The sequence below is a fragment of the Balaenoptera physalus genome, assembly GCF_965194825.1.
Source record: "Balaenoptera physalus genome assembly, chromosome: X".
In the NCBI taxonomy this organism is placed as follows: Eukaryota; Metazoa; Chordata; class Mammalia; order Artiodactyla; family Balaenopteridae; genus Balaenoptera; species Balaenoptera physalus.
The window spans coordinates 21,811,074-21,823,702 of NC_138903.1; the positions used below are offsets into that span (position 1 = coordinate 21,811,074).

At 38.4% G+C, this 12,629-nt stretch overlaps 1 protein-coding gene and 1 long non-coding RNA gene across 7 annotated transcripts in view; both read right to left on the reverse strand.

Annotated features, from left to right (window-relative positions):
* LOC309653016 overlaps positions 1–12,629 on the reverse strand; it is a 633,104-nt gene that overhangs the window by 300,758 nt on the left and 319,717 nt on the right. The gene's annotated exons all lie outside the window — the stretch shown is intronic.
* Positions 1–12,629, reverse strand: part of PCYT1B (phosphate cytidylyltransferase 1B, choline) — a 178,489-nt gene that overhangs the window by 7,298 nt on the left and 158,562 nt on the right. Inside the window, exon 8 of one of the 6 annotated variants that reach the window (XM_082447238.1) lies at positions 2,352–7,942. The exons of the other annotated variants lie outside the window; for them this stretch is intronic. Within the exon in view, the coding sequence (XP_082303364.1) occupies positions 7,916–7,942 (27 nt within the window). The 3' untranslated portion in view covers positions 2,352–7,915. Of the gene's footprint in view, positions 1–2,351; positions 7,943–12,629 lie in introns of those variants that run through there. 6 annotated transcript variants of the gene reach the window in all.

Sequence of the window (12,629 nt, forward strand, 5' to 3'; positions counted from 1 at the left end):
GTAGTATGGACATTTTAACAATTCTCTCAATCCATGAGCATGGGATATCTTTCCAGTTATTGGTGTCTTCTTGGATTTCTTTCTTCAATGTCTTGTAGCTTTCAGTGCAGAGATCTTTCACCTCCTTGGTTAAATTAAGTATTCTATTCTTTTTGATGCTACTGTAAATGGGATAATTTAAGTCTCTTTTTCATATAATTCATTATCAGTGTACAGAAATGCTACTGATTTTTGTATCGTGCAACTTTACTGAATTGATTAGATCTAGCAGTTTACTGATGGAGTCTCTAGAATTTTCTATGTATAAAATCATGTCATATGCAAATAGAGACTATTTTACTTCTTCCTTTCCAATCCTAATGCCTTTTATATCTTTTTCTTGCCTGATTGCTCTGGCTAGGACTTTTGAGTACTATGTTGAATAGGAGTGGTGAGAGTGGGCAGCCTTGCCTTGTTCCTGATTTTAGAGGACAGGTTTTTAACCTTTCACAATTGAGTATGATGTTAGCTGTGGGATTGTCATATATGGCCTTTACTATGTTGTGGTATGTTCCTTCTATACCTAGTTTGTAGTTTTAAACAACTGTCATAAATAGTTGTTAAATTTTGTCAAAGGCTTTTTCTGCATCTATAGGGATGATCATATGATTTTTTCCCTTTCATTCTATTAATTGATGCATCACATTGATGGATTTGTGTCTGAACTATCCTTGCATCTCAGGGATAAATCCCACTTGGGATCTTTCGCCATGGTGAAAGATCTTTTTAATGTGCTGCTGAATTCAGTTTGCTAGTATTTTACTGAGAATTTTTGCATCTATATTCATAAGAGATATTGGCCTACGGTTTTCTGAGAGTGTCCTTTTCTGGCTTTGGTATGAGGGTAATGCTGACCTTGTAAAACGAGTTTGGGAGTTTCCCACCTCCTCAAATATTTTGGGAAGAGTTTGAGAAGGATTGGCATTAATTCTTCTTTAAATGCTTGCTAAAATTCACCAGTGAAGCCATCTGGTCCTGGGCTTTTCTTCATTGGGAGATTTTTGATTAATGATTTAATGTCCTTAATACTAATTGGTCTGTTCAGATTTTCTCTTTCTTCCTGAGTCAGTCTTTTTAGGTGGTATGTTTCTAAAAATGTGTCCATTTATTCTAGGTTGTCCAGTTTGTTGGTGTATAAATTGTTCATAGTAGCCTCTTATAATCCTTTGTATTTCTGTGGTATCAGTGGTAATGTCTCCCTTTTCATTTATAATTTTGTTGATTTGAGTCCTCTCTGTTTCTTGGTGAGTCTAGCTAAAGGTCTGACAACCTTGTTTATCTTTTCCAAGGACTAACTCTTAGTTTTGTTAAAGTGTTGTTAATCTTCTCTATTGTCTTCCTATTCTCCATCTCATTTGTTTCTGCTCTAATCTTTATTTCCTTCCTTCTGCTAACTCTGGGCTCAGTTTGTTCTGCTCTTTCTGGTTCCTTAAGGTATAGAGTTATGTTATTTGAGACTTTTATTTCTTAATGTAGGCATTTATTGCTATGAACTTCCCTCTTAGAATTGCTTTTGGTGCATGCCATAAGTTTTGGTATGTAGTATTTCCATTTTTCATCTGTCTCACGATACATTATTTCCCCTTTCATTTCTTCTTTGATGGGTCAGGAGAGTATTATTTAATTTCCATGTATTTGTGAATTTTCTAGTTTTCTTCCTGTTACTGATTTCTAGTTTCATACCATTGTGGTCAGAGAAGATACTTGGTATGATTTCAATATTCTTAAATTTGCTTAAACTTGTTTTGTGGCCTACCATATGTTCTATTCTAAAAAATGTTCCACATGCACTTAGGAGTGTATATTCGGCTGTTATTGGATAGAATATCCTGTATATGTCTCTTAGGTTCAGTTGATCTACAGCATTGTTCATATCCACTGTTTCCTTATTGATTCCCTGTGTGGATGATCTATCCATTGTTGAGAGTGGGGTATTAAAGTCCCCAACTATTATTGTATTGCTGTTTCTCAATTTAGGTCTGCTTTATATATTTGGGTGCTCCAACGCTGGATGCATAAATATCTACAATTATTATATCTTCTTGATGGATTGACCCCTTTATCATTATATGATGACATTCTTTGTCTCTTTGTACTATTTTTACTATAAAGTCTATTTTGTCTCATGTAAGTACACCTACCCCTGACTTCTTAAAATATACCATTTGCTTGGATTATCTTTTTCCACCCCTTTCTTTTCTTTTTTTTTCTGTTTTTTTAAATTTTATTATTTTTTAGTTTTTTAATTTAATTTTATTTTTTTATACAGCAGGTTCTTATTAGTTATCTATTTTATACAGTTCATCCCACCACCACCACCACCCCCACCACTTTCCCCCTTGGTGTCCCTACATTTGTTCTCTACATCTGTGTCTCTATTTCTGCCCTGCCAACCAGTTCATCTGTACCATTTTTCTAGGTTCCACATATATGCGTTAATATACGATATTTGTTTTTCTTTTTCTGACTGACTTCACTCTGTATGACAGTCTCTAGATCCATCCACATCTCTACAAATGACCCAATTTCGTTCCTTTTTATGGCTGAGTAATATTCCATTGTATATATGTACCACATCTTCTTTATCCATTCGTCTGTCGATGGGCATTTAGATTGCTTCCATGACATGGCTATTGTAAATAGTGCTGCAATGAACATTGGGGTGCATGTGTCTTTTTGAATTATGGTTTTCTCTGGGTATATGCCCATTAGTGGGATTGCTGGGTCATATGGTAATTCTATTTTCAGTTTGTTTTTTAAGGAACCTCCATACTGTTCTCCATAGTGGCTGTATCAATTTACATTCCCACCAACAGTGCAAGAGGGTTTCCTTTTCTCCACACCCTCTCCAGCATTTGTTGCTTGTAGATTTTCTGATGATGCCCATTCTAACTGGTGTAAGGTGATACCTCATTGTAGTTTTGATTTGCATTTCTCTAATAATTAGTGATGTTGAGCAGCTTTTCATGTGCTTCTTGGCCATCTGTATGTCTTCTTTGGAGAAATGTCTATTTAGGTCTTCTGCCCATTTTTGGATTGGGTTGTTTGTTTTTTTAATATTGAGCTCCACCCCTTTATTTTCAGTCTTTGTGTGTCTTTAAGGTTAAAGTGAACCTCTTGTGGGCAACGTATTGTTGGATCTTGTTTTTTTTTTAATCCATTTAGCCATTCTGTATCTTTTGATTGCAGAATCTAGCTCCATTTATGTTAAAAGTAATTATTGATAGGGAAGGACTTATTGCCATTTTGTTAATTGTTTTCTGGCTGTTTTGTAGTTCCTCTGTTCCTTGTTTCATATCTTGCTGTGTTTTTTGTGTGTGTTTTGATGTCTTTTGGTATCAGTATGCTTTGACAACTTTATCATGTTCTTTTGTGTAAATACTACACGTTTTTGCCTTACCATTACCATGAGGCTTACATAGACTATATTAAGATAATAACACCCTATTTTAAACTGATAATGACTCAAGTTCAATAGACTTCCTAAACTTTACTTTTGCTTGTCCTCTCCCTCACATTTTAGGTTATTGTTGCTGGACAGTTGATACATTATTAAATATTGTGTAACCAATATCAAGTTATTGTAGTCGTGGTTATTTTTACTATGTTTTCTAACTTTTTAAAGTATTATTTACTTATTTATTTATTTACTTATTTATGGCTTCATTGGGTCTTCATTGCTGTGTGCAGGCTTTCTCTAGTTGTGGCGAGTGGGGGCTACTCTTTGTTGTGGTGGGCAGGCTTCTCATTGTGGTGGCTTCTCTTGTTGCAGAGCATGGGCTCTAGGCATGTGGGCTTCAGTAGTTGTGGCACGCGGCCTCAGTAGTTGTGGCTCACAGGCTCTAGAGCACAGGCTCCATGGTTGTGGTGCACAGGCATGTGGGATCTTCCCAGACCAGGGATCAAACCCGTGTCCCCTGCATTGGCAGGTGGATTCTCAACCACTGCACCACCACGGAAGTCCTTTTTTTCTAACTTTTAACATACAGTTATAAGTGAATTATGTACCACTGTTACCACATTACAGAATCTAACTTTGACTATATACTTACCATTACCAGTGAGTTTTATGCTACCTTCTTATGTTTTATGATGTTATTTAGTGTCCTTTTACTCAAAGAACTCCCTTTAGCCTTTCTTGTAAGGCAGATCTAGTGGTGATAAACTCCCTCAGGTTTTGTTTCTTCAGGAATACCTTTATCTCTCCTTCATTTCTGAAGGATAGCTTTGCCAGGCATAGAATTCTTGGTTGATGGTTTTTTTCAAAAATTTGAATATACCATTCCATTCTCTCCTGACATGAAACGTTTCTGTTGAGAAATCTACCAGAAGTCTTATGAGAGTTCCAGTGTTGGTAACTTCTCTTTTCTCTTGCTGCTTTCAAAATTCTTTGTCTTTGACTTTTGACAACTTAATTATAATCTCAGTGTAGCCCTACTCATGTTTAACCTATTTGGTGTCCCTTGTGCCTTATGGATCTGGATGTCCCTTTCTCTCCCAAGTTGTGGGAAGTTTTCAGCCATTATTGATTTAAATAATACACTTTGTCTCTTTCTCTTTATCTTCTCCTTCTGGAATTCCCATAATGCACATACTGTTTCTTTTGATTGTGTCCTGTAAGTCCCATAGGTTTTATTCAATCTTCTTCATTGTTTTTTTCTTTTTGCTCCCAACTGGACTTGACTTCTAGGTTTCTTGTGCCTAGTAGAGTCTGCTTTTGAAGCTCATTGTTGAGTTCTTCAGTCATTGTATTTTTCAGCTCTAGGGTTTCTGTTTGGGGTTTTTTTTTTTTTTTGATCCGATTTCTTTGCTGAGTTTCTCATTTTGTTCATGTATGGTTTTCCTAATTTTGTTGTCTGTGTGTGCTTGTAGTTCACTAAACTTCTTTAGGAGGATTATTCTGAATTCTCTGTCTGAAAGTTCTGAGATGTCCATTTCTTTAGGGTCAGTAATTGGAGCTTTATTAGTTTCCTTTGCTGTCATATTAACCAGATTTTTCATGATCCTTGATTTCTTACATTGGTATATGCACATATGAGTAAGTGGTCTTCTCCTCCAGACTTTACATGTGTGCTTTGGCAGAGACAGTCAGCTCAGTTTGGGTTTCTGGATGTGTTTGCTGGTAACATCCTTGGGCAGGAATGGTTTGCTATCAGGGTTTATTTTGGGGTGAGGCCACTGCCCAAGTTCTGAGGTGATGGGGCAGGGAGGGCTTGCTGCTGCCTGAGAACAGTTAGATAGGACTGCTGATTTGGTTCCCTGCACAAGTGAGGCTGTAGGTTGGGCTCCACAGCTTCCTGGGTTTTTTGGTCAGGATTACTAGATGGTCATGACTGGGTACTATACTCAGCAGTAGGTGGGGCTATGAATTAGCTTCTCTTCCCTGGTGGGGCAGCAGAATAGGCCCCAGGGCCTGTATGGCTTGTTGTTTGGGGACCTGAGCCAGGCAAGAGTGTGTACTGAATTCCCTGGCCAGACGGGGCCACCAGTTTTGCTCTGTTCAAGTGCCACTGTACGCAGGGTTGTTGGATGGGCTAGGCAGCTTCCCATGTGCTCTAGTTAGATTCCATGGTCGGGTGGGCTGCAAGGTGTATTCAGCAATGAGTGGGGCTGTGAATTAGGTTCCCTTCCTGGGCACTGTGGGAGAACTAATTCCAAGGCCAGAAAGGCTCTTTGTTGGTAGTCTTGATTCAAGCTGACCTGCACCCTAAGTTCCCTAGCTGAACACAGCCACTGGCTTTGCTCTGCCGTCTGTCAGCTCTGCCTGCCAGACTCTGTGCTCAAGTATTGCCGGGCTATGCAGCTTCCCAGGTGTTCTGGCCAGGCTTTCTGGTTGGGTGGGGCTGGGAGCTTCACTCAGCAGTCAGTGGGGGTTAAAACTCAGCTCCCCTGCATGCGTGGGGACAGACCAGGCTCCAGGGCCAAATATCTTTGTTTGAGGACCCAAATCAGACAGACTTGGACTCCACTGAGTTCCCAGGTCAGACAGTGCCAATGACTTGACTCTGCAGATGGACAAAGTGGCTGGCTGGGGCTACTATTTGGGCACTGCACATAGGAACCTGGTCCGCCAAGATCAGAGTGCTGGTTGTGGCATGATGAGATTCTCAGTGGTCAAGTCCTTCAGATTCCTCTGCAATCTCCATGGGGTTAAGACCAGAGATGGTCTCGCAAGAAAGAACCCACAGTGCTGGGAGAGCTGGATGTCCATCTGGGCCTCTTTCGCCACTGGAGGAACCAGAGGCTTGAGGGAGATTTCTCCACGGTGCCATGCTGGCCTGGGGGAGGGGCAGTGCGGTGAGCACGTAGCGGCTCCTCTTACCCTTCTAATGCCACCTGTCTTGGTCTCTGTGGTGCAGGGGGTCCTTCAGCCTCACCCAAGTGTTCTAGGATTCTCTCAGTGGTGTCTTCTCTGTGAATAGTTGTTAGTTCTTCTTGTGAGGGAGAACAAAGTCAGGAATGACCTATGTTGCCATCTTGATGATGTCACTCCCCCCAAATTTTTTTTTTAATTTGTAATGGCCAGTGTTGGTGAGGGCTCAGGAAAAAGACTACACTCCTGTTACTGCTGGCGGAAGGGTAAAAGAGTAGTGTCGTTCGGAGGGGTAATTGGGCAATAGGCACAAAAACTTTTTCTCCTGAGGAGACAGTCAGAGATGTAAATTTGTGTACACGGATATTCATCGCAGTGTCAATGGACAAAACGTCAAACTCCCTAAACAGGTTAGAGAAATCTTGCACAGCTCTGAGATTATACACTAAGCAGCTGATGAAAATCAAGTCCTTAAAGAATATTCAGTAATGTGAGAAAATGTTCATGAGCTATTGCAAAGTAAAAATGATTTTAGAATAGTATGTTCTGCATGAACCCAATTTTGTAAAAGGAAATATATACATGTAGATGGAAAAAAAAAATGGGGGCAATACCCGCCAAATATTAGCAGTGACTACTCTGGGTGATGAGGCTAGAGGTGATTTTTAGTCTCTTTTATTATTTTCTTCACTTTCTAATAGTTCTACAATGAACATACTATTTTTACCATCAAAGAAAGATACGGTAGGAAGAAAGAAAGATAATTGAGGCAAGGAGATTAGGCCAAAGGGCATTGCAATAATGTCACAGGTAAGAAAATACTAAGGCCTCAGGCACAACATCAATTCCCCCACAGTCATTTTCCCTTTTTAAGTTCTAGCCCATTACTTTTTAGGAGCTCAGATCTCCTCTAGCAGATACAAGAGAGATGAGTTGCTGATCACTGAGATCCTTTCCAGATTTAAAATTCCATAATTCTACGAATACACCGATTATTCATCTTCCATTAAAGGCAGTGATAATTCTGCCAAAAGACATCCAAACCCCTCAAAATCAAACAGAAAAAAATGCTGTAGTACAACAGCATTAATTTAGATTAAGCCCATTTATGAGACAAAATCAAATGCCAAAAGGATAGGGCGGCCTATTATTAACGGCAATGTGAAAAAAAAATTCTTGAACTTCTAACAGGCATTTTTATTTTTTAATTTTTTAAAAAATTTATTTTATTTTTGGCTGCGTTGGTCTTCGTTGCCGTGTGCGGGCTTTCTCTAGTTGAGGCGAGCAGGGGCTGCTCTTTGTTGCAGTGCGCAGGCTTCTCATTGCAGTGGCTTCTCTTGTTGCGGAGCACAGGCTCTAGGCATGTGGGCTTCAGTAGTTGTGGCACGTGGGCTCAGTAGTTGTGGCTCGCGGGCTCTAGAGCGCAGGCTCAGTAGTTGTGGCTCACGAGCTCTAGAGCGCAGGCTCAGTCGCTGTGGCGCACAGGCTTAGTTGCTCCGCGGCATGTGGGATCTTCCCAGACCAGGGCTCGAACTCATGTCCCTGGCATTGGCAGGCAGATTCTCAACCACTGTACCACCAGGGAAGCCCCTAGCAGGCATATTAAAATATGTGTTTTTAGTACTGTAATCTTTAAGTATATTTTTAGTGGCAGCCACTAGCCCTCCTGCTGTTAATGGATTGTTAGCATTTCCATTAGAAGCCCACTTTCTAAGGAATCTACAACTTGTCTACTATAGTTTGACTCAACCTCATAACTGAATATTCTGCCTAAGGGGATGAAATTATTTGAACCCTTAATGATAAACAGTGGTGTCACACTTTATAAAATGCAGTATCCACGCAAAACAACTAGATTTGCAAGCTCTCTGATCTGTTTCTGGTACATTTTGAAGGGTGGTTCCCCTGCGAAGGAGCCGAATTGAATCAGGTCAGGAGACAGTTTGTAATGAGCTTCCTGGGAAGAAAAGCACTTTAGAAATATAACAAATAATGAAGACCGTGGCATGGCATTTTCAAAGAGAAAAGACTGAATTTAAATTCAGTCTTTTGCTGTATTAAGAGGTTTCCATTTATAAAGTTTTCTCCCAAGAAAACAATCCCATTTATAGTCCTGTCCACATGAAAATAATTTTCTATTTCCCCTCCTACAATGTTTTCCCTTTAAAAAAAAATGTTCTTAATATCTAGTAAGGCAGTAAATGTCTTGACAAATGCCTTTAAAGGTTTCAGTGTTTCAGATATATTCTGGCACCACCAAAAAGGAGATAAAAAATATCCTAGTTACGCATGGTTTGGACCTCTGATAATCAAGATGGAACTCATGGAGAGTTTCAGTTCTGTGCAAATCAATAAGCAACAACTCACCCTGAAACAGTGCCCGACACGTGCCCTGGGTACCCGGCACTGTTAAAAAGGGCTTTAAAGTATGAGAAAATTTAATCCCCCCAACAACCCTAGGACGTGGCTGAGAGGTAAATGAACTTGCTCAAGGCTACCCAGCTAGGAAGTGAGCCCCTGCTCATGACCAGCTCTCCATAACTTTCATAGTAGGAAGCTTTCCATGTTTACTCATGTTTTGAGTATTTGTTGGAAGACAAATTTTTCAAACTGTCCAAAAGACAAGTGGGAAATCTAGTTCAGATCCACGAACTGAATTTTATATTTCTTTTCTCAAAATTAAGTCTTAAAACTTAGCAATGCCATGAAAATGGCTATTATAAGAAACAAACAGAAAACACCACGTGCTGGAGAAATTAGAACTTCTGTGCGTTGCCGAGGGAATGTAAAATGGTGCAGCCACTATGGAAAACAGTATGGCAGTTCCTCAAAAAAATTAAAAAGAGAATTATCATGTGATTAGCAATTCTACTTCTGGGTATATACCCAAAAAGACTGGAAAGCAGAGACTTAAATAGATATTTGTATAGTAATGTTTATAGCCAAAAAGTGGAAACACTCTAAATGTCTATCGATGGATGAATGGATAAACAAAATGAGGTATGTATAAATAACTGTATATGTGTGTATATATGTATATGTACATGTGTATGCATATACATATGATGGGGTTTTTTTGTTTTTGTTTTTGCTAGCATGGCTAAAGTATTTCTAAGATGGTGTTGAAAAGAAACATTTTGTCTATTACAAAATATTATGGAGGGTTTTCCTGGCATGGAGAATCTGAAAGCTCACAAAAGATTCATTGCTTCAGCAAACATTTACCGACAGCACACTATGTATGGTTTGAGAATTAATCTAAACCCTGAGGATATAGCAGTAAACAATAGAGGAAAAAAGTCTATGTTCATGTTTATATTTTTGAGGTATAATTTACATATGTTATATTAGTTTCAGGTGTACAACATATATATATATATATATATAACACACCTATAATATGTACATATATATGTATGTGTGAGTATATGTGTGTGTATATATATATATATATATATATATAAATGATCACAATAAGTCTTGTTAATCTGTTACCATAAATGGTTGCAAATTTCTGTGATGAGAACTGTTAAGATCTACTTTCAAATAGGCAAGAGTATTATTAACTATTACCATACTGCACATTACATCTCCAGGACTTTTTTTTTTAAGAATATAGAAAAAAATCAGTTGTATTTCTATACATTAGCAATAAACAATCTCCACCTCCACCCTCCACTGTAGCCGCCACTGACCTTGACTGAAAGCAGTGAAGGGAATTTGCTCCCTTCTTATGTAAAGTTTCTTGGTGTGTTCTGCTACTGTAAGACAATGAACAACTGTGCTTAGTGTCTTATCCTCTTCCTTTTCTGGGAAATCAACACGTCTAGAGGGGTGTTTTCAAGTTTCAGCATGAACATGGCCTCTTGGCTGTCTGTTTCTCTTAGTACAGTTCAAGGTTATCAAGTGTACTCCCACAGATAGCATTCAACAAAAGCTGCCTCAACTTTTTTGAGAAAAAGACATATTTCATAAATATCAGTTTTATTCTCGTGTACCAAAATCGTGGAGAGAATGATTGCATTCCATAAACTGCCCGCAGACCTTAGCAAGCTCTTCAAAGTAACTCCATAGCACACAGGAGCGCCTGCATCTGAGAGCATGCTTACATTTTCCTGTTCTGCATATTACAAAAAATAACTTGCAACTTCAGATAACTTCTTTGACAAGTTACTTTTTTGATTGCAGTTTATATGAAACTGTGCTGAAGTTTTTTTTATAAACTGCATCGAGATCCAGCAAACTAAATTGTTCAAAAAAAAATTCAATAAAGATTCTTAAAAGAAAAAAAATAATAAAAATTTTTTAAAATCCAGTTAAAATAACAAAAAGAAAAAAATATTTATGAGTAAATTTAATCAATGAATATAAGACTTGTATACTGCAAATCATTGTTGAAAGAAACTAAAGACCTAAGTAAATGGAGAGACAGCCTATGTTCATGAATTCGAAGATTTAATATTATTAAGATGACAACACTTAGAAATAAACCCGTATATCAAAAGTAAATTGATTTTCAACAAGGATGTCAAGAGTATCCTTATCAACAAATGGTGATAGACAATGGATATCCATATGCAAAAGAATAAATTTGAACCTTAGTTCATACCACATATAAAAATTAACTCAAAATGGATCTTAGAGGAAACATTGGTGTAAATCTGTAAGACTTTAGATTAGGCAATAGTTTCTTTTTTTTCTTAACATTTTTATTGGAGTATAATAAAATTGCTTTATAAAATTGTAAAATTGCTTTACATTGTTGTGTTAGTTTCTGCTGTATAACAAAGTGAATCAGCTATACGTATACATACATCCCCATATCCCCTCCCTCTTGCGTCTCCTTCCCACCCTCCCTAACCCACCCCTCTAGGGTCACAAAGAACCAAGCTAATCTCCCTGTGCTATGTGGCTGCTTCCCACTACCTATCTACTTTACACTTGGTAGTGTATATATGTCAATGCCACTCTCTAACTTCTTCCTAGCTTACCCTTCCCCATCCCAGTGTCCTCAAGTCCATTCTCTATGTCTGCATCTTCATTCTTGTCCTGCCCCTAGGTTCTTCAGAACCATTTTTTTTTAGATTCCATATATATGTGTTAGCATACGGTATTTGTTTTTCTGACTTACTTCACTCTGTATGACAGACTCTAGGTCCACCCACCTCACTACAAATAACTCAATTTCGTTTCTTTTTATGGCTGAGTAATATTCCATTGTATATATGTGCCACATCTTCTTTATGCATTCATCCGATGATGGACACTTAGGTTGCTTCCATGTCCTGGCTATTGTAAATAGAGCTGCAATGAACATTGTGGTACATGACTCTTTGAATTATGGTTTTCTCAGGGTATATGCCCAGTAGTGGGATTGCTGGGTCATATGGTAGTTCTATTTTTAGTTTTTTAAAGAACCTCCATACTGGTCTCCACAGTGGCTGTATCGATTTACATTCCCACCAACAGTGCAAGAGTGTTCCCTTTTCTCCACACCCTTTCCAGCATTTATTGTTTCTAGATTTTTTGATGATGACCATTCTGACTGGTGTGAGGTGATAGCTCATTGTAGTTTTGATTTGCATTTCTCTAATGATTAGTGATGTTAAGCATTCTTTCATGTGTTTGTTGGCAATCTGTATATCTTCTTTGGAGAAATGTCTATTTAGGTCTTCTGCCCATTTTTGGATTGGATTGTTTGTTTTTTGATACTGAGCTGCATGAGCTGCTTGTATATTTTGGAGATTAATCCTTTGTCCGTTGATTCATTTGCAAATATTTTCTCCCATTCTGAGGGTTGTCTTCTCGTCTTGTTTATGGTTTCCTTTGCTGTGCAAAAGCTTTGAAGTTTCATTAGGTCCCATTTGTTTATTTTTGTTTTTATTTCCATTTCTCTTTTTTTTAACATCTTTATTGGAGTATAATTGCTTTACAATGGTGTGTTAGTTTCTGCTTTATAACAAAGTGAATCAGTTATACATATGTTCCCATATCTCTTCCCTCTTGCATCTCCCTCCCTCCCACCCTCCCTATCCCACCCCTCTAGGTGGTCACAAAGCACCGAGCTGATCTCCCTGTGCTATGCAGTTGCTTCCCACTAGCTATCTATTTTACGTTTGGTAGTGTATATATGTTCATGCCACTCTCTCACTTTGTCACAGCTTACCCTTACCCCTCCCCATATCCTCAAGTCCATTCTCTAGTAGGTCTATGTCTTTATTCCCGTCTTGCCACTAGGTTCTTCATGACCTTTCTTTATTTTTTCCTTAGATTCCAT